Below are 23,512 nucleotides of genomic sequence, written 5' to 3'. Positions count from 1 at the left end.
ATAATATATATGATTCTGAAAGGAGATTTTTTTAAGTTGGCTTAAGTGTTCAGAAGCTGAATAGCCCAACACATGACTGAAACAAGAAGTTGGAAGTGTCAGAATATGGGGGAACAATGCTGTAGCCCTAGGACAAAGTTCTAGAAAGTTCTTGAAGTACTGCTAATATAAAAAGCTGAAGAAGCTGGAGTCTGATGGTGGCAGCAAAAGTCACTCTCTCAGGAGTCATAGAGCTTTCACCCACTGATTAGTTTCCTTCTTTCACCTCTGTCCCAACCTCCCCCCCCCCCCCCCCGGCCAAGCTGTTGGGAAGGTGCCACCCACATTAGGTGAAGGTCTTTTGGTACCTTTCCTTGGTGTCCCAACTTAATCATCTCTGTAAATGCTCTCAAAGACATACCCCAAAGAGTACCTTATTAATCTCATGAACACATATCAACCAACTTAAGTTAGTAAGCAAGACTAATTCTCCCATTTTTTTGTGTGGTATTTTTCATTTACAGTATTTCTACCACTATTTCCAAAGGTCTACTTTTACCTGATGTCTAGATTTTGCATTGCCATGTCAACTGCCTTTCTAATCTCCCTTTTTTTTCTTGGTAGACAGAGTGCATCTCTAAATATCTGCTTTATAGTCATCTGTTTTCTTCAATCAATATTTATTATTCAAAAACATTGATCCTTTAGACATTCTGCTTAGGAGCAAGGCTGACAAACATAAACACATTTTCTGTTTATTCTTCTTTTCTTTTTTTTTAACTTATTTTTATTTCTTTTTATTAGTTTTATATTCAGCATATACAGTCAGTTTGGTACCATTATTAGGCTCATCCGTAACTTACCCTCATTGGTCCCTCCTTGTTGAGGTATATGGGTCGTGCATTGTGCCTCAGTGATGAGGTGTTGGTTGCCTCTGAGGCTCTGGCTCTCTGATTTGGTAGGAGTTGATTTTTCTCTGTGTTGGTCTCCTTCCCCCTTGTGCTGGTATCTGGTTCATCAGGAAAACAGCACCCTTGCTTGTTTCACCAATTTTTCTTAGTTTCAGCCAGAGCCCTTTTGAGATATGATGGGGTGGCTCTCTCCTTAGGATCTACATCTATCTGAAAAAGAGAAGCAGATTCTCCAACAGAGAGTAAGTTAGCACCAGGACAAATGAGATAAGCCTTGCTTTTTTAATAGAGAATTTAATAGATATAGGCCCTCTTATAGTCCATGATTGATGGTAGCTTGATATTGGAGAGTGGGCTTATGTTTGGATATGGTTCTGACTTGTTTCCCAGCTCCAGCTATGGGTCCCATACCACTGAGGCTGAGGGGATCACTACCAAATAGAGCAGTTGGTTCCCCACCATGGCGGCGTGCCACTATTGCACTTGTGTGGGCATCACAACAGGTTATTTGCTGCTAAGTAGGGTAGACCATGAATTGCCTGGACTAATATTGGTCATTTCCCCCAGTCTCCCATGTAGCACCTTCTGGCACTAGACACGCTGACTGTCTGGGGACTGACTCTCTCCTGGCTTCCAGCCATGCTGTTCCATTTTATGTGTCAACTGCATATGGTGTCTTCAGAAGTAGGGTCTTACCACTAACCTTTGGTGGGTCATCAAGTACTCTGACAGAAATCTGTCATTCTTTTAGGAAACCTTGTAGGTATCTCTGATCAAAAGCTCACTGTGGATGATAGCCCCATGCTGGTACTGGGAGTTACAGGTCAGTGCCCACTAAGAAAAGGAAGAAAAAGATAACTAATATACACGAGTTAGAGAGAAGAGAGAGAGAGAGAGAGAGGGAGAATGGGGGAGGGAAGATGTAGAGATTAAGGTTAAACTTGATCCTACCCTCTCCAATGTCTTGTGGTTCAGGTGTTTCCTTTAAGGGCCTGGTGAAGGTTCAGCCATTTGGTCTGCCTTTTAGGAAGTAGAATTTTATGGTACCTTTGCAGTTTGGGTCTAGATTAGTGTTTCCCACTCCTTTGATGCCTTCCCCTCCCTCCCCATCCATCCTAGTATCTAGTCCATGAGATGCTTGCTGGGTATGTAAGGTATCTTGGGTAGATTCAGGTTAGGTGCTGTAGATGAGTGAGACTATGCTCTTAAGGTCTTAGGTTATTATCTGTTAGTAACAAAATATATAGATCCTTAGTACCTCATACCAAATAACCTCAACCTCCCTGTGCTACTATTACTTTTATATACCATATTTTATTCCAGGAAAAACACTCAATCTCTCATTGTGATGGTCACATATACCATCTCATATTATTAGGTGCAATGATATTTGTTTTTAATTTACTGAAGTACAATTTGCACTCAGGGAAGAACATTTTACTTTCATTCTCTTTTATTGCTAGAGCTTTGTTAGCAAAAAGTAAGCAAAACATTGTCACTTCATTTATTGTCTATTACTAGGTGAAGGGTGGTTGAAAGGAAGTATTAATAGATGACAAACTAAAAGAGCATATGAAAAGTAAAAGTACAATATTTCTTTGGATCTTAAATTTCCTAGGAGTTCTACAATTGCTAGAAAGCTCATGTGAAAATTTAATCAATAATTTCTAATTCAAAAATACATCTCTCATTTGTGATGAGTGAAAATGAATGAAAAAAATGAGGCCAAGTGATTCAAACACTTCAAATATTATATGTCCTGCTTATATAACTTGGCTGTATAATGTACATCTCCAACCTAGTTTATGGATCTCATTCCAAGCAAAATGAAAGTCAGCCAAATATCTTTCTATAAATATCTAAAAAGATAATTTAGGATGCCAATATACAGACTTGAAATACAAAGACTTCCTGGAGCCATATACTTAATCTTGAAGCTTATATTTTTTTCAAAAGTGCTTAAAATTTATGATTGTTTGATAAAGGGTCTTAATATAAAAATGTTTAATTGAAAAGCACCATAAGGTTGTTTTGCTATTTCTAACTATGACATTCTTAACAAATATTCATTGCCCTGAATTATTGTATAATAGATACATTCAGTATAAATAATGAGGAAGCTAATTAAAGAAATATAGGTGATGAAGTAGTTGAGTAAGTAAAGCAAGTAAATTTAAGTAGCATGTTACCATCCTTATTTGTGGAGGTAGAAAATTTTATAGTGCAGCTTAAAACATACTTTCAAAGTAGTTTGAATTACAAATTTTATTACTCAAATATCCAGGACATCAACTGTGAATTCTAATGGAATCTAGTTTATCTATTCCAGAATCTATGGGATAAAATCTGGAGATGGAAAATAGTACATTATATGAGATGAATGAATTCTTTAGGTTATAATCTTTTCACAGTTGAATGTAACTTTTAGATTTCTGATTTGGAAACTTATAAAAACATGTTAACAAACAGTAACTCAATCATATTCCCATCCTGTTACCCTCTCCATTCTTCATTCCCCATTCCATTAAGCACCCTTCTTTTTCCAAGTAGCCCTTTCTGTGTTTTGATTTCTCATTCCTTTTGTCCTCCTCTGTCTTCTCTGTCAAAACACCAATGGGTTGATGTGCTCAGTACTGTGCAGGTCTTGTGGAGACAACACAAGCATCGTCAGCTCACTTCCTGTCAGGGGGACAGCACCCCAAAGTGCTCCTGCTCCACCTTGGCACTCACTTCTGCCTCTCTGATGGAGCCTTGGAGGTCATGGTAGAAAGAGATGTCTCTTTGAGCTCTCAACAGCTTCTTAGTTTTAGCTTTGATTAATTTCTTGTCTCCTCGGGGTCTATCTCTATCTGTATGGAGAAGGTTTTCTGGCTAGCCATGAAAGAAGCTCTCATATTCTTTCTGCTGCTACATTTGCAATGTTCCTGGGCCCTGGGGTGTGGTGATAAAGATGAATATTACAGTGTTAAGCACTGGCCTTTCTCTTCTTTTTCTACTAAGGCCAACTTAATTTTTTAAAGAAATAAATGAATTCGTGTTAAAAGATTGTTTAGAAATTAATCTTAAAATAAAAATAAGTTAGGACTGCATCAGAAGTATAAAAAAAAACCAAAGAAAACATTTTTCACACTGATAATTATTTGGGAGATCACCATCCATACAGTGATTATCAATAGATAAAACCATGATGCATTCCATAAACAGGAAGGCATAAATAGAATAATCCTATAAAAGCCATTTAAATATTCTTAATTGACCTTTGATACCAACTGTGTTCTTTGCTGCAAATATTTTACAATCAGAAAATTTGTTGTATCTCTTTAAAAAATTGATTTTACTGTGCAACAACAAATTACACGCATGATTTTGTGTTAGTAGTCTATGGGGCATTTAAACCTGAACTTTGCTCAGGATCTTCTATGGACATGCATCTTCACTACTATTGAGATAGATTTCATCTGCAAAAGAATGAAATTTTATAGACTGAAAGAATGAAGAATAAATGTGAAGAGAAGGAGCAGATACACAATATTTGCTGAAACAAGTAAACAAATTAAGGACCAATTAACTAGTTATGTATCAACTCAAAGCTGAAATTTTTAAGAGGAGGAGTATTCTTCATAAGCTTCATGTTGCCTTTAGGCTCTTTGTGCAGGTTGACAGTTTTATAGTGAAGCCTAAGACATATTTTTAAAGTAGTTTAGATTCCAAATGTTATTGCTGAAATATCCAGGGCACCAACACTGAATTCTAAGACAGTCTAGTTTATCTGTTAGGGAAGCTATGGGACAAAAACAGAAGATGGAAAATAGCAAATTGTGTGAGATGAATGAAGTCTTTGGGTGATGATTTTTAGACTTGGAAATTTATTAAAATACCTAGCATGCATGAAAGAGTTAGTATTAAATACTGGAGTCTGGTTACAGCATGCCTGGGAGCTAGTTTTGTTATGGTTTTAATTTTATCATAAGCATTATAGAACTACCTATTTTTCAAACCATCTTTATTATTAAATTATAAGTATCACAAGAAAATGGAACTAAAGGCAATCCTGACCTTACACTATAGTAGGCAGTCACTGAAAGCAATTTAGATTTTTACCTGAAAATACTTTAGCATGCAAATACAATTTGTAGTGTACATGCAACCTATCAGTTCTTTCACTTAATGTTTTCCTTTCATTGAAACTGCAAATTCAGTCAATTGTGTGCAGCAAGGTATGGGATGTCAGGAAGAATAGATGCATATATATTGCTTTAGAATCACCACCTAGATTAATTTTTTAAGAGAAGAAATTAATTGTAAGCAAATTTCACTTTACATTGTCCAGGATATACTAAATATGAACTCCTCCACTTATTTATGTTTAATAGACATTAGAATATAATAAAGTATATTTTGATTAAATAATGATCATCTTAGAGTGTAAAAAAAATACTTTTGAAAACATGTTTTATTTATTTATTTGAGAGAAGGAGGCAGATAGAAAGAGAGGGAGAGAGAGAGAAAATGGGCATGCCAGGGCCTCCAACCACTGCAAACAAGCTCCAGATTCATATGCCCCCTTGTGCATCTGGCATATGTGGGTCCTGGAGAGTTGAACTTGGATCCTTTGTCTTTGCAGGAAAAGGCCTTAACTGCTAAGCCATCTCTCCAGCCCCCAAATTATTTTTTGCTTTATGTATACTTATAATGATCATGTTATAGTTATATTTTATAGATTCTAATTATATGCTTTTAGTTTAATTTTTATTCCTCAAATACTTTTTTTGCATAAATTATTTTATTATGACAATGTAATATGTTAGGTATGGTGGTACATGCCTATAACCTCAGCATTTGGAGGCAGAAGTGGGAGGAATACTGTTAAGTGTGAAGCCAGTCTGTTCTACAGAGTGAGTTTCAGGCTAGCCAGAGCTACCTGGTGAGACCCTGTTTCAAAATAAAAGAAAAATGGTCTGGATGTAGTGGTTATGAGCACTTGCCACTTAAGCTTGAGGGCCTGAAACTAAACAATTTCAGCTTCCTAGAACCTAGTAATTAATTCAGGTGTGGTCATACATGTCTGTAACTTAAGTCCATATGGCTGGTGGGGGAGGTAGGAGAAGAGACATTAGAGAATTACTAGTGCTTGTTGACTGACAAGAGGTTGAGGGAAAGACTCTGTCTCAAGGAAGTACACAGATGAAGGATCGAGAAGGGCATTCAGAGTTCTCCTCTGGTTCCTATAGGCACACACATGAACACACCACACATAATACACCACACCACAATGCACACACACACATATGCGATGAAATAAAAAAAAATAAAGGAACAAAAATAAGTAATAAAGATTCAAAAAGAAAAAAAGAATATAAGAAAGAAAAAGAATATAATACTTAAAAGCACAATATTCAGGCTGGAGAGATGGCTTAGCAGTTAAGCGCTTGCCTATGAAGCCTAAGGACTCCGGTTCTAGGCTCAATTCCTCAGACCAACATTAGCCAGATGCACAAAGGGGCGCATGTGTCTGGAGTTCATTTAGAGTGGCTGGAGGCCCTGGCAGGCCCATTTTCTCTCTCTCTCTCTCTCTTTCTCTCTCTCTTTCTCTCTCTGTAACTCTCAAATAAATAAATTAAAATTTTAAAAAAGCACAATATTCCTGCATTTATCATAAAGTCATCAAATATAGCTTTAGAATTCCTCAGTGAAGTAAAGAGCTTTAGTGAAATCCTTGCATTTTACAGTGTGTTTAAACACATTGAGAGCTCAGTGGCTAATAGAACAAAAGCATGATAAATTTTCATACATGGATGCCAGTGTTTGGTTAAGGAAGAAGTGTGGCAGGCAACCAGTTTGATGGCAGCCAGGAGCGTTTGAAACTAAATCCATTTTTTCAATTGTCTTTTGGGAATTTAGTGTCCTGAGCAAGATGACTTTGGAAGTACCACATCATCTTGGATAACTTCTCATGCTGGTAAAATACCTGCATATCTTCCGGCAAAGCATGAACTTAAAGATTCATGTCAGTGTCTTCCAAACAAGGTATAGTAGTTTTAATCTGTGTCCATTCAAAGGTCACTCCATCTAGACAGTGAGGCTCCTTGGCTATGGCCTCTGGTACATGTGATGTATCATGCCCTTTTGTGCTAGTTGACTCTGAAAATTACAAAAATCACACAGTCATCAGAGAGGGCCATACAAAGGGGATTAGAGGTAAGATTTCTTGGAATTCTACCTGAGTAATTCTGAGCCCATCTTTTCATTTCAATTTCATTCACTTTCATTTCAATATGTGAAAATTAAAGTTGATTTTTTTTTTAAAAAGTTGATGGGAGAAACCATATGTACATCAGGCAAGGACTTAGTGCTGACACATTCTAGAAATAGATTGCAGTTCCAGCAATTCAGGGTTGAAGGAAACAGTGCCCAATAGTCAACACATATATGCAAAAATGCCTTACATTGTACTTGTGTGTGATAACTGTATTTGACAAGTATCTAAAGTTCCAACCATCTGTTTTTCCCATTAGCTGCCAGTGAGGTATGGGAAGTATTCAAACAATTTATTCCACCTACATTAGTATGGTAGCCTAATCTGGGAGGATGGATTTACAAGAACTTCTTTCATGGATATTCATATCAGCTGTGGGACTTGTACTAAAAGTTGGCAATGTTTTGGCCTACAGATATGTAGACAACAGATAGATAGATAGATAGATAGATAGATAGATAGATAGATAGATAGATAGATAGATGATAGATAGATAGTTAGATAGATAGATAGATAGATAGATAGATAGATAGATAGATAGATGAGATAGTTGGAATAGAGGTTAAATAAACAGGTCTATATTTATTTGTAATATATAATAGCTAGGTAGGTAGATGATAGAATCTTTAGCATTACATCAATGTGACAGGGTGATTGCTAACACAAAAATCATTGTTGCTCAGGGGGAAGCAGGATTACCAGGAGCACCAGGTTCCCTTGGACCAAAAGGGGAGAAAGGAGAGCCGGTAAGATACACAGGTCTAGATACTGTTGTAAAAAAGGAATTTGTTACAAAGTGACTCAAAAGATATATCCACTTCATTTTTTCTATGTACTTTACGGATACATGGCTTCATTAAAAAGTAACATGGTCTATATTGTGATGCTGACTTGCTGATTCCTGGAGCTGGGGAGAAGGCTCAGTGGTTAAAGGCACTTGCTCACAAAGCTTGATGGCCAAAGTTTGGTCCCCCAATACCCACATAAAACCAGATGCATAAAGTAGCTCAGGTCTGGAGTTTGTTTGCCATGGCAGGAGGCCCTGGTACACTCATAATCTCTCTCTCTCTCTCTCTGTTTGTCTGCCTTTTTACCTATGTCTGTTTCTCTCTCTCTATTAAATAAATAAATAAATAAATAAATAACATATATTTTTAAAAAAAGATGCCGACATGTGACTCTGACATTCTTTCCACCCCCTTCCGCAAAATTTCCCTGAGCCATGTTGGGTTCATTTTTGGTCTGCTTCAGTGCTGAGGTGTTGGGGGCCTCTGAGGCTCTGGCTCTCTGATTTGGTAGGACTTCATTTTTCTCTGCGTTGATCTCCTTCCCCTTTGTGCTGTTGGGTCATGATTTGCAGAGACATTTATCATACCAATAACTGGGGGCTAACTCCACAATGCATGACCCATTTTCATTAACAAGGAGGGTCTAATGGGAGGGGTAGTTCACAGATGAGCCTAAATAATGGTACCAAACTGCCTGTATTTACTGAAAAGAAAACTAATTAAATTTAAAAAAAAAAAAAGATGCTGATTCCTGAAAAACAGGAGTGCCTCAGCATCCAGGCAAATTTTGCATTTATGTTGGAAGGATTTTACGGAAAAGCTCTAGAACTGGAAGTCTTTGCACCTATAAGCTCTGAACAAAATTGTGAAGCAGGCAGACATTAGTTGTCCCCCAGACTTCTTTAGCACTGTCTTCTCCAAATGTTGGGTAAGCTTTTATTGTTCTTGTCTGCTGACACATCCCCACTGAGAATGTTTGGCTAGCCAAACGTTGTTAAACACTTTTATTGTGAAGCATGACCCTGAATGTCTTAGGAGACATAAGGAATAGAATATAGTAAATTCTCTAGGATGTTATTTTTTTGTTCATTTAAAAAAATTATTTATTTGAGAGCAACAGACAGAGAAAGAGGCAGAGAGGCAGAGAGAGAGAAAGAGAGAGAGAGAGAAAGAGAGAGAGAGAGAATGGGTGTGCCAGGGCCTCCAACCACTGAAAACGAACTCCAGACATGTGTGCCCTCTTGTGCATCTGGCTAACATGGGTCCTGGGGAATCGAGCCTTGAACCACGGTCCTTAGGCTTCACAGGCAAGCACTTAACTGCTAAACTACAGGATGTTATTTTTAAAGGGCAATAGAGGACTACAATGGGTTATGCATTTTTGATGGTGTATGAGTGTTGTAAATGCTCTGATTAAACAAGTGGAGGAGATGGGAAAATTTAATGGAGGTGATGGTAGGCCATCCCTAACCTCTAAGCATGTAATATCTAATGTTTTGAGATTTGCCTATTTGTCCTACCTCAAACTTAACTTTCATGCTGTCACTCTTTTGCAAAATAGCTTTTGTTACCTAACCACTAAATTAATTTTCACTAAGGTTGAGATTGACTATGTTTTTATTATCTTATCAAGGGAAATATATTGTACTTCTTTTCATTTATTAACTTGGAAGTCCATGGTATAAATTAGTTACATTACTTAGATTTCCTTTTTATGTTTTTTTATGTTTGTTTATGTATTTGAAAGTGACAGACAGAGAAAGAGGCAGAGAAAGAGAGAGAGAGAGAGGGAGAGAGAGAGAATGGGCATGCCAGGGCCTCCAGCCACTGCAAACGAACTCCAGACGCATGTGCCCCCTTGTGCATCTGGCTAATGTGGGCGGTGGGGAATTGAGCCTCGAACTGTGGTCCTTAGGCTTCACAGGCAAGCGGTTAAGTGCTAAGTGCTAAGCCCAGCCCAGATTTCCTTTGCCTGGTCTCTCCGTGCTTTGACAGAGCTAGTTATTTGACTCTCACAGGAATGTCTGTTTATTGTACCTGCCATGGGAACATCTGGCCCTCAGCAGGTGTGGGTAAGCATATAGTTGAGGTGAAACAGGTACTTGTGATTATTTAAATAATAGTTATTGGGTTATTTTTGGTGTCAGTGTCATTATATGAAAATTCAAAAAAATCAACATATAATGTAAGGACTATTTTAATAAAACTAAATATACAAATCATAATATTAGCATTTCATGTAAGCTGTGTGTCATATGCTGAAACGTAAGCTTTAGATATGTTATTTCACATAGAATTAGTGTTGTCATTGTACAGATGCAAAACTGAAATATAGAGAGGTTGAATTATTGCCCATGGCCACATAACTTGAGACCAAGTTGGGCACTGAACCCAGATCTCTGGAGTCCATTACACATTAGAGTCTGCTTTATGGTATCAAAACACTTTGGTATTATCTGTATTCTGTGATCAGGTATTTTCTACCTTGCATTATTTTATCCAAATAAACTCAAAAGGACTGTCAGCTTAGTATTTGTAGTCTCATCTTGCATCTGGGTGAAGCACACATAACCAAATATGCCCAAGGCAGCAGCACAATGAAGAGTAGAAAGATTTCTGAATTAGTCACAACTCTCCTCTGTTTAGCCATGTGAAATTGGCCAAACCAACCAGTTTCTTTTGATATTGCTAATTTGTCAAGGAGGGTGTCTTTTCTGTCTACATCATAAAATGATGTGAAGGTGCTTTCAAAGGCAATATGGCTTAAATATTGCAAATTATGTGACAGATTTTCATGTACAAATTCACGGACATTCTTATCTTTGATTTAACAATTCCTCATATTTGAGATTACTGGCACATGGACACATTCTATGTCTGCCAGTCATATTTTCCTTCTATTTCTTGTCAAATAAATGTTCCCTATTATACCATCTGAATATGTGGATTATTTTCTGCATTTATTCATCAACAACAACATCACCACTCCTCAACAACAAAGAATAACAAAGTGAATTAGTTTCTGGAGCTACAGTAGTAATTGTCTTCAATAAGTTTATAATTTCATAATGATTTAATCTATAGTCATCTCTTCAAAATAAAAACTAGCAGAAATAGACTAAGAAGAAAATAGTAAAGATCACAAATATTTGAAAACTTATGTCAAATCCATTAAATATATTATTTAAATATGTTTCTTAATATTGTAATGTATTATAGAAATTCCCCCCACCTATGTGTTTTAAAAATATTAAAAGTTTTTAAAATCCAATTATATACAAAAATTCATAATGACAAAATATTTTAGTGTCAGAGCAAAAACAATGAGTATACAATTTACTGCTAATATACCAAGCAAAATAAGTAAGTATACTTGCTTTATTTGAGACAGAGAGAGAGAGAGAGAGAGAGAGAGAGAGAGAGAGAGGTAGATAGGGGAAAGAGAGAGAGAGGAGGGTGGGAAATTGGCATGCCAGATCCTTTAGCTACTGCAAGTGAACTCCAGACACATGTGCCCCTTTGTGCATCTAGCTTACATGGGTCCTGGGGAATTGAACCTAGATCCTTTAGCTTTGTAGGCAAGTGCCTTAATTGCTAAGCCATCTTTCCAGCTCTACTTGCTTAATTTTTAAAGTGTGTGCACCTGTATTTGATTAAACCAGTATTTCCCTTGCCCTGTAAAATGACTTAAAGTGGCCATGATCATGAATACAATTAACATTTCTGGCATTTATAATCAACACAGATGTATTGTTTCATATTAAGAAGTTGATGGCATGTTTATTCATGTTCATGTTATACTATCTAATCCTGAAACTTCATGTGCATAAAGAGATCTTTCCTCAGTGCTTGATTCTGACACACAATTTTCTGTGGAGCAGGTACCTAAAATATCCACATAACCTGACCATCAGGCATGGTGGTGCACACCTTTAATCCCAGCACTCAAGAGGCAGTGGTAGGAGAATTGCTGTGAGATCGAGGCCAGCTGGAGACTGTATAGTAAATTCCAGGTCCACCTGGGTTAAAGCAAGACCCTATCCTGAAAAACAAAACACACACACACACACACACACACACACACACACACACGGAATTCTATGATTAGGCAAACTGCATAGTTAATTTTATGAAATGATAAGAAATTCAGAGTTCCTCAGGGAGTTAGATGTTACTTTAAAGGGTTTCCCTTAGATTTTTAAACCTAAGAAAGAATATTTAAGGAATACAGGTAGCATATTTTAGAGCCTGACATGCTGAGGACCCAATTCTGTTCTCCTATTAATAGCTTTGATTCTGTAATAATATATTGTCAGTGTTTGATTGTGAAAAGGAAATACAACATAATGTTCACAAACCACTTGGTTACAGAAACTGCCACATTATATATATTTAAGAAATAACTGTTTCCTTCCTATTCACTGTTTAGTTGAATGAGTAGTGAAGCTAATTCTCTTACAATGAGTTTAGTTTCATGTGTGACTTCATAAAAAACAAGAAACCTTTAGTGCTTCACAATTTTCAATTACTTAGATACTTCAGTAAAAAATAATCTAGATATTATATGCTATTTGTTCAATATTAATAAATGGATCAGTTTATTTCTTCAAAAGTTCAGAAACATAGAGATATGAGTACTGAACTATGTATGCTTTGTTCCCAACATTATCTGGCTATTTGTGAATTGTGTGTACTTGTTAAAAAGCCTCCTTGCATTGCCAAACTTAAATAATAGTGGATTAGAATTTGTGGATATAGATAATGTGATTTAAAAGCCATCTCAGCACTATTACAATTTGCTCTTTCTCTTTAACTGTTAGAGACAGTCTACTTGCCTTTTGATGCATTGTGCCTTTGTTACAATAAGATATAAAAAATAAGAATTTTAAAACACAACTTCCAAATCCCTTTCCAAATTATGTATCATGGCCATATTCCCCAGGTGTCTATTGTAATGTAGTGACTTCACAAAGAATAAATGTTACTTTGATTTGTGTAAGTACACTATGAGTTAGACAACTGTTTTTGAACAATCATGTAAGTAAGTGCTTTCTAACTAGAGACAAACTCTACTAAAGAGTCCCTGTCGACCTAAGACATCCCAAACCTCTGACATGGGCTACGAGGCTTGAGTTAATACAAAAAGCTTGCACTAATCCACTTCCTACTCCCTACATTGTACCTATCTTCTCCTCTTGCTCATCTCACTTCCAATTTCTTTGCACCAGGTTACATATGCCAGAAAGCTTTGAGATAATCTCCTGGTTCTTTCCTTCACATCATTTATGTCCATGCCCAGACAATTGCTTTAGGAGTGATGTAATTAAAAGAAGTTGTTTCCATGAGATCTATCAATATGTACAGTGATTTTACATCAATGAAATAACTTTAAAATAAAAAAGAACTCTCCTATATTTTCTTATAGAAAGCATTTCACCTTCCCACGTCATCTTCTTACTAGCCTTAAAACTTTAATTGCCACCTGATATTGTTGGTATGCATCACACCATCCATAGATATGTGTACAGTAGGAACTAAAAGGAACTGGATGTATGAATGAATAAATGAATACTGTACCTCAAATATAGTCTAAGTCAATTCATATGTGTCTAGCTCTGATTTCCAATTAACCAGGAGACTGTCAAGCAGAGAAAAGGTTAATTTACAAGGAAAACTGGATAAAAGCATATCATATTATTCAGTACTGCTCTGCTATACCTTTCCACTAAAAAAAATACAGTTCTTTTCACTTATCTGATAAGTTTACCTTGATATTTCCAGTTAAATGATGAATCAGAAGTGTTTAGAAACAGGCATCACGTTTTGGCATGACTTAACATTTATCTTGATCTGTCTACCTTTCTCATGCCTATCTGATATTTCATTACTATGCTTTGCTGGTTTTGTTTCTTCCTTTTTGCATAAAGCTGGTGACTCCATCTTATGGAGCAATATGCTCTGAAATACTGCTGTTTGTACTTCAACACTAGTTGTAATCAATATTTTCTATCAGGGTATTTAAATTATTTTTACCAGGTCCTCTGTACAAGTCTAAACTGTATTGAATGTTTTTATATTAAATATTTTTAATACTTTTATATTAAACAATAAGTTATATATATACTTTTAATCCAGACTCAATTATTATAATTTTCTAAATCTTTTAATTCTCTTCTTGATATGGGTATCTAGCAACCTAAGTACTTACAACTAACTACATGACTTTCTCAGTTCTTATAAACCCTTGCTAAATACCCTCACCCACTTTAGGGCTGAAATTCTCTCAGTTTTGTACAATAGCAGCTATTTCTTGTTAATTTTTTATGAAGTATGCAAAATAATGAAATGATGACATTTCATGCAATTATTTCATTATTGTTTGCTCACATTTGCCCCCTCATTACTCTCTGTCATCTCTTCTGCCTCCTGCTGATCTCCTATATTCGTAAAGTAGGACCTCTTTCAGTAGCTGCTAAATTTAAATGTTCAGGTTAGTGCCTTGAACTTAAAGGAGGAGATATGATCTGAGCTTTATTTGGGAAATAATTTTCCAATTTAGTTTTCCCTTATGATCTTTAACTTCTCCAGTTAATTTCCCAACAGGTATCAGCTTTATGAAATAATTGCTTTGAAGATCCACTATGAGGGAAAAGAAAAACATTTAAAACAAAACGCAAAGCTGGTATTGATTCATTTTTACTACTCTCTTCTATAGTCTCACTATGGAAGTTTCTGTTTTTCATAGTCTGATCTGCTCACTCTGAGATTATTAATGATCTTTCTTTATTTCCTATTTAACACAGGCTTATATATAACCACTCTATGGCCATAACACACCAATAATAATCAATTTAATTAAAATATATTCATAATTTGGGCTGGAGAGATGGCTTAGCACTTGCCTATGAAGCCTAAGGATCCTGGTTCAAGGCTTGATTCCCCAGGACCCACATAAGCCAGAAACACGAGGTGGCGCATATATCCTGGAGTTCATTTGCAGTGGCTGGAGGCCCTGATGTGCCCATTCTCTCTCTCTCTCTGCCTTTTTTGCTCAATGTTTGTCACCCTCAAATAAAAAAAATAAACATATTTTTAAAATATATTCATAATTTGTAAAATATATATTTATTTATTTGTTTGTTTTAGAGAGTGAGTGCAGGCACACTCGGCCTCCACTGCAAATGAACTTCAAATGCACGTGCCACGTTGTGCAGCTGGCTTTACATAGGTACTGCGGAATTAACCAGGCTGTCGCGTTCTGCAAGCTAAAGCTTTTAACCTCTGAGCCATCTCTCCAGCCCATGTTCATAATTTTTTAAGAGAATAAATGTTCAATAATTTTATAAACATGGGATTTCATAGCATGCATCTGATTTCTTTGTTATGTGAATATAAGAATATGAATTTTTTTATCCTTTGTGGCTGTACACTAAGTCTACTAGATTCATTTATATATCTTTTCTGAAATCAATTTTATCTAATCTGATATAATCTCATCTAATATACAGGAACTTGGAGATAAAATTTGCTTATATATCTTAAATATGAAATTAAAATAGTGTAATAGTATTATTATATATTCATAAAGTTCTGTTTATTACTATTTCTATTCTCTAATGGTAGACTCAAAAAGTTACATGATTTCTACTCTTTTTAGGATAAATTAGAGTATCTCATTTAATGACTTGTAAACAATATAAGGAAGAATCTTGAAGCACAAAATCTGGTGCACTTAAAATCCACTTTCCTAGGAAGTGGTCATTTCCTTTTTGCATTAGAAATCAATGTACCTATTAAGAAGGTCTAATGAGAAGTTTATTTATTTTAGGGCACATCTGGCAGCAAAGGTGATTTTGGCACTCCTGGGATTCCTGGTGAAAAGGTATGCTCACTAAGTATTTGATTAAACTTAATGGCTGTTTTCTATAACATTATGTCAGGTTGGATGGGAAAATCCTCACAGGCAGTTTTTTTGTTCAGGGATTTAAAAACAGTGTGATCAATTGTAGGGTTGCCAATTGTATGAATTTGTCAATAAACTTCTACTGGAACATAAACTCATTTGGCTTTATATGAGCAAAGGCTGCTACCCAACTAGGTCAAGGAACTGTGGCAAAGACTTCTTGGCTTGCAAAGTCTAAATTACTGTATAAAGTTTGCTGATCCCTGCTCCAAAGCATACCATTTTCAGTTAACAGCTCCAAGGCTTCCTAAATTTACTATTTTTTTAAACATATGAAACATTATGTTAATTTGCATCTCCATGGCAGACAACTATTAAGTAATCTATTTTTATAATACAGGTCTACTCAAGATACTATAAAATACAGTATTTAGGTCCATAAATAAAACGTTCTAATGTAGTATTTATTTTCTAAATGCTGCATATTTTTATATTTTTTCTGTAATGCTATAAAGATAATTCTAAACTATTAATTAACTGACAAGAAGTTAGCATTGTAATTCAACATATCAGGCTAGAGAGATGGCTTAGAGGTTATGGCACTTGCTTGCAAAGCCAAAGGATCCAGGTTCAGTTTCCCAGGACCCATGTAAGCCAGATTTACAAGGTGGCACATGTGTCTGGAGTTTGTTTTTACTGGCTAGATTCCATGACATGCCTATTATTTCTCTCTCTCTTTCTGTCTTTCTCTTTCTCGTTTCCTTTCTCTCCAATACATAGATAGATAGATAGATGATAGATAGATAGATAGATAGATAGATAGATAGATAGATAGATAGATAGATAGATAAAACAATTCACATGTATTTAGGCTTAGAGCCAGGCACACAGTGGTGCACATTAGCAGTACCAGAGCTTGGAAGACTAAGCAGGAGTCTGGGTTGCATAGTAAGATCCTATCTCCAAAAAGAAACAAAAAAGTATTTTTCATATAATCTTTAATCATTTCACATTTTCATGTGAAGCTACTTATCTTACTTTTTGCTACATATGTATTACTACAAATGACTTGGTTGAAGTATGAGATTTTTCATAAGGACATGCTTTTCTTCACTAAAATAACCCTAATATAAGTTTTTATAGCTGTTCTAGCCACAATGATGATCAACTGAGCCCCGATGCTTCATCTTCTTGATGGCCTTCACCCTGTAGTTTTATTCACCTAATGCTGCCCCAGTAATAACTGAAGTCGAATTGAGAGTGTTGTTTTCTTGTTGCTGCTGCTGTGTGGGACTTCTAGTGATGCTGAGAACTGAACACAGGAACTTAATCATGCTAGACAAGTGTTCTACCACTGAGTTACATCCCTTAGCCTTGAGGCATACTTAAATTACATCTGTGATATCTTTTATCTATCTTATCTTATCTTATCTTATCTTATCTTATCTTATCTTATCTTATCTTATCTTATCTTATGGTTTCTTTATTTTTGCTTGTCTGAATCCTTTCTTTTAAAAATAAAGCTGTTGGACTATAAAATTCAACAGACTTTTCTGGCCAATGATAGCTTGCTGTGATTTAATGTTTCTTTGGGCTGCTATTCTTGTGTGTGTGTGTGACAGAGAGAGAATATATGTGGAAAACTGAGGAGAATTTAGAAGAAGCTTCCTCAGCTGTTCTACCTTTTTTTTTTTTTTGAAAAAAACAGGGGCTTTCATTGGTCTGGAACTTGCCTACTTGGGCTATACTATCTAGCTACTAAGCCTCAGGGATCCATCTGTCTCTGCCTCTGTAACACTGGGATTGTAAACACAGGCCATTGTGCCTAGCTTTTTGTTTAACATGGGTTCTGGGGATCAAACTCAGGTCCTGTGGAGTAAACAATCTCTTCAGCTCTCTGCCTCTATTCCTTTGCTCATATTTGCAAATAGCATTCAGGAAGACAGTCACTATTAGTACATTTCTCCAAAAAAACCTTACTGTTTAAAAATCAATTCTTTCAAAAATATTTTTCCCTAGAGAATACTACTCAGTCATATAATGCCTAAAATATGTTCCAATTCAAACATTTACATACTTCCTATAATTTTTTTCTAGTAGAAGATGGGGTTGCTAGGAAGAAGTGGTTTGGTAGGAAGGGAAACAGAAGGCAATGGAAGGTTATGAGAGAAAAATATTATATACACATATAAACTTGTCAATAAATGAAATAGAGAAGAAGGTAATGTATGGAAGCCAAGAAATGCCTTAGGGGGAAAAAAAAATAGAGACTCTTACAAAAAGCCTGTGTGGCCATGTGATAGAATCAGAACATGACACAGTGCTGCTGAGACCAGCATTACTCAGATTCAGAAGTTCATTTTTATCTTTCCTAGAAGCCTACCTGGATGACTCTTTCATGATGATTCATCCTACACTCTACTTAACATAAACCTGCCACTAACACAAAGAAAGATACTAGTCTAGTTGGGACAAGTTGTTCTGAATATGGGGAGTCTGAGCCCTAGGGACCCGCTGAATCAAAATGGTGATTAGACAGTCTTGCAAAATCAGTGCGAAAGCTTCATGTCTGTGTGAGGTCAGTCCCCTGAGAACGTGAGGAGCAAACATACTCAAGAAGATGCCCAATGCGTGCTTCTTAGTACTGTTCAAACTTGTCTGTCAAACATTCCTAGGCACCCTCGAGCATTTTTTTAATTAATTATTTATTTATTTATTTGAGAGCGACAGACACAGAGAGAAAGACAGATAGAGGGAGAGAGAGAGAATGGGCGCGCCAGGGCTTCCAGCCACTGCAAACGAACTCCAGACGCGTGCGCCCCCTTGTGCATCTGGCTAATGTGGGACCTGGGGAACCGAGCCTCGAACCGGGGTCCTTAGGCTTCACAGGCAAGCGCTTCACCGCTAAGCCATCTCTCCAGCCCCCTCGAGCATTTTTCATCTGGGTCCAATTTACTGGAGTTGCTCCTAAAGGATCTCACAAACACAATATTCATTCCATTTTTAGGTGTGCTAGATATGGAACTAGGTTTCGCTGTGCTCTTGGTACGCAGCTTTGAGCATCTTCAGAGATCCTACTAAGTAGCCAACATCTTCCTCCCTATAGTCTCAGGCACCCATAATGCCAGTTCTGATTTTAATCCATTACTTTATTTAGCTGTGAAAAGGATTTAACATCGTGAATTGAAAAAAAAAAAAAATACATCCCTAAGAGTGTTTCTCGCTTCTTTAATACACAGTTTACCACTTATTTAAAATAATTCTAGTGACCATGCACAACATAAAAATAATAAGGTTACTATTATTTTATCTGATGGTATGATCAATAATTTATAAAATGTTTAACTATGTAATATTTAATTTCCTTATTTTAAAGTTATTTTTATAAAGTTCATGTTTAGGGTAAAGTACTCCCTTTGGTTGATGAGGAAAATTATTTTATTATTTGATTTTTTTGTTGTTATTGTTTTTGTTTTTCAAGGTATGGTCTGTAGCCCAGGCTGACCTGGAATTCACTCTATATTCTCAGGGTGGCCTCTAACTCACTGCAATCCTTCTACCTCTGCCTCCTGAGTGCTGGAATTAAAGGCATCCACCACCACGCCCGGCTTGTTTGATTTTTTTTTTTTTTTTTTTTTTTTGGTTTTTTGAGGTAGAGGCTCACTCTAGCCCAGGCTGACCTGGAATTCACTATGTAGTCTCAGGGTGGCCTCGAACTCATGGTGATCCTTCCACCTGTGCCTCCCGAGTGCTGGGATTAAAGGTGTGCGCCATCGCACCCGGCTCTTGTTTGATTCTTTTGAAAAGACATTTTCCCAAGCTCTTATGACATACATATCCTCAGAAGTCTATATAACACATTTGCTTTAAGGTAACATATGTGGATCTTCCCAGGTCTTCCATTCTGCATCTTCAGGTATAACTTGGGCTCTACCCCCTCAGCATTTATTATACTTTGAGTTTTTCCCCTTGTAATCAGAAGTTCTTGAAAGTGTTGTTAAAAATAAAATAAAATAAGCCAGGCGTGGTGGCACACGCCTTTAATCCCAGCATTTGGGAGGCATAGGTAGGAGGATCGCCATGAGTTTGAGGCCACCCTGATACTACATAGTGAACTCCAGGTCAGCTTGGGCTACAGTGAGACCCTACCTTGAAAAACTAATAATAATTAATAATAATAACAACAACAACAATAATAATAATAATAAATAAGTAATAAAACAAAATGATGGCTCTTTCAATGTCTTACTTGGAGGAAGAACATATCACAGGGTATATGGAACATACATCTCTGGGACAATATTCTCAAAATGAACTTTTTAAAACATGTTTTCTGTTTGAGCTACAAAGCTGATTTTTACTGATGGAATGATACATATCTTGAGCAGTCTAAAGTAGAACTTGTATATCTTCTCCAATTTACACTTTTATCCCATGTGAAACTATAATAAATTGATTTACATACAAATTCTACTACTCTAAAATAAACCTACACTCTGAAGTTTGGTGAGGTATTGGCGATAATTTTAAGAGTCAAGACCTTGAGCAAATATTAATTTACTGAGGTGACTTTTTATTTTCTACTGAGAGCCAGAAAAAAATACCAAATTAACTAACACCATTTTTTGAAATGTGTTTAGGGAGTCATGTGTGCTTTAAAGATGAAGAAGTTTGGTTTAATTATATTGTTGTAAGTCACAGTTCTCACACAGTGCAAACCTATACTAGGCACTCTTCATCTTCCAAAAACAGCCTTTCTGTCCAACCTGCAGAACAATAGCTGTCCCCATCAACTCAGCATTGTTAAATGTTGCTAAATCTCTTATTCTTTCATGAATCTCTTATTCTTTCATGGAAAAGGAATTATTCTATGTAGCAATGGTTTATAAAGTAGCTGGTAGCTTATGGTAAGTTTAGATGGACAGAAGCCACTGTCAATAAATGAGTAAACAAGACGGATCAGTTCATCAAGGAAATATATGACATAATTCACAGAATCACACAAAGCAACACACACACACACACACACACACACACACACACACACACTCCTAACTTGCATTCTCCTTATGTGAAGTGCATAATTCAGGTAAGGATTTGCTCACTGGGAACAAATCTTGCCCACTATATCCCAAGTATAGCACTCAAGCCATATATATTTGATGCTTTTTAAGAAAATATTTTATTTGTATTGATTCATGAGAGAGAGAGGGAGAGAGAGAGAGAGAGAGAGAGAGAGAGAGAGAGAGAGAGAGGATATGAATTGGCATGCCAGGGCCTCTAGCCACTACAAATGATCTCCATATATGTGCCAACATGTGCATCTGGCTGATGTGGGTTCTGGGGAATCAAACTTGGGTCCTTAGGCTTTGCAGGCAAGTGTCTTAACCACTAACCTATCTCTCCAGCCCTTGATGCTTTTATCATCTGAATATTTCACAGGAAAAGTTATTTCACTTCCTATATTACATATGTACCAATGTAACATTGATGTTTTGGTGAAATTGGGATCATTTTTTAAAAATAGGAATATTTTTCCAATAATGTTTTAATAATATAATTTTAAAATTTAACAAATACAGACATGAACTTATACTAAAGTAATATTCTGTTTGGTGAATCACTTTGTGATTTGCTCTAAAATGCCCTCCCCCCCCACTGGGGACATCAACTTTTTTTAACTTATGGACTAGGTACACAGGAAATTCTAGCCATTATTATTACATCCTGATAAATATACATAGCTATATCACCTGAATTCAAATTCCAGCTCAAAAATATTTCTTTCTATGTATCAGTTTTCTCCATAATAAAATGGAAATTGAGTTGCATTGTTAGAATTATCTTAGAAATTAAATGCAAGTATGCTTGGAGCTGCCAGGCAATATAAATATTTTATAAAATAGGTACTTTTAAAAATTAAACAGCCTGATTAATCTCTAATTCTAAACAGTACCTCAGCATGAGACCAAATTAGAGTTCACTTGACAGAATTTACTTATTCAAAATTTACTTTGCATAAAATTTCTTCTATCATTTTGACCTCTTAAGAGAGACTGAATGTTCACAAACCAGTGAAGACATCACTGAAACAAAATATGTGCACAGTTATCAACCTTACCATATGGATAATAGCACCACTTGTGCAATAATTATTATCTATTCATAAAAGTTATTGTTCATGTATCTTTTCAATATAACATCTAGAAGGTATCCAAATATCCAGATTGCCTGTAGACAGTCAGGCTATCATAGAGCATGAATTCACTTGTCTTCTAGCTTAGGGAGTAAAATATGCATAAAATCTGCTTCAGGGAGGAAGGTGTCCCTTGTCCCTAAGTATGTGAATGCCTTGTATACTCTAACCTTAGAGGCTCTGACTTCTACACTCACAGGAGACTATAAACACCTACTAAGAATTACCACATGTCAGTTTATTCAGAGGATTTTTATCTAGTTTTACTTCTAGAAATAAGTATTATGAAGATATGATGATTTTATTATTTTTCCTACACATGTAAAATGACGTCGGAAATATATTTCCGAATTCTCTGCACTTGACTGTAGAGATCCTCAATCTACCCACTGGGCCCACCCCAGAAATCCCAACCATAACTACTATTCATATTGAACTAAAAATTAGACCTAGAAAACTTTTTCTTTACACTCTTGAACAAATATGCTTTTAACACACACACACACACACCATGAGTGAATATATTTACTTTATCAAAAACAGAGGTAGTTTACTTAGTGTCATGACTTTGTATAAAATAAAAAATAGAACCAATAAAACTTTTAACAGTAAAAAGCCAGAGGCATTAAGATATATTAAAAAATGCATTTGATAACATTAGAGCATTGCCAACTTGCCTGTCTTAAAAACAGCCAAGCTAACTACTCTTATTATGAATTTTTTTTTTTTAAATGGTGGGTTCTTTCTCCGTAAACTCTCAGTCATTGCACTGAGTTGAGATGGAACAAGGCAAAGCCATTGTTCCCTAACAGTCTTTGTATTTCTTTGCTGTTGGAAAATAAAACGATGATGGTCCTTGACTCTCAATTTTCCCTAAAAAGGCATTTTATGAGATGACTGCAGCTTCAGGAAATAAGGGCAGATGCTGTTTCTGTTTATGTAAGCACAGACAAGGCCTGTAGCTGTTGTGAATTATAATGAACTCTGCCACAGGCCTGGTCCAGATGTAGCATTAATGCCTCAGAGACTCAGGAACTTATAGACAGTTAGTGGAAATAATTTTTAAGTCATTTGGCTTCCTCTCTGTACTCCTAGTTTCAACTAATTTTCCCATGGGCTTTTAGAATTAAGCTTATTTCTAAAATTTTTTTCCCAAATTAAGAAAATAAGTTATAGTACATCTTTGGCTGTGGAAACTTTCTGTAGAAATTGAAACCATTAAATTGAACATTAAGCTTTATCCTTCACCGGGATAACAATGGGATATTTCCCTCAGTGAATTTGTCAAGGCTGATACAATATGTTAGATAAAATATTAACATTATGTTTACATTGAGTCTTATTAATTAGAAAACTTCCACTTATAAACAGCAAAACATTTATATCTCAATGCTGCTATATTTAAAATTTATATTAAGCTAATAATGAATAGAGTTTGCTTGTTAGGTATATAATAAATGTCATTTGGTATATGATAAA

General features: G+C 35.9%; 1 protein-coding gene across 1 annotated transcript in view; it reads left to right on the top strand.

Moving 5' to 3' along the window:
* Col19a1 (collagen type XIX alpha 1 chain) overlaps positions 1 to 23,512 on the top strand; it is a 332,428-nt gene that overhangs the window by 55,608 nt on the left and 253,308 nt on the right. The window contains exons 7-9 of the mRNA XM_045156777.1: positions 6,792 to 6,917; positions 7,830 to 7,892; positions 15,763 to 15,816. Coding sequence (XP_045012712.1) covers positions 6,792 to 6,917; positions 7,830 to 7,892; positions 15,763 to 15,816 — 243 coding nt within the window. The remainder of the gene's footprint in view (positions 1 to 6,791; positions 6,918 to 7,829; positions 7,893 to 15,762; positions 15,817 to 23,512) is intronic.

This window comes from Jaculus jaculus, chromosome 8, assembly GCF_020740685.1.
Source record: "Jaculus jaculus isolate mJacJac1 chromosome 8, mJacJac1.mat.Y.cur, whole genome shotgun sequence".
NCBI classification, from domain to species: domain Eukaryota; kingdom Metazoa; phylum Chordata; class Mammalia; order Rodentia; family Dipodidae; genus Jaculus; species Jaculus jaculus.
The sequence above is the reverse complement of the archived record's forward strand: the minus strand, read 5'-3'. Positions and strand labels throughout refer to the sequence as shown.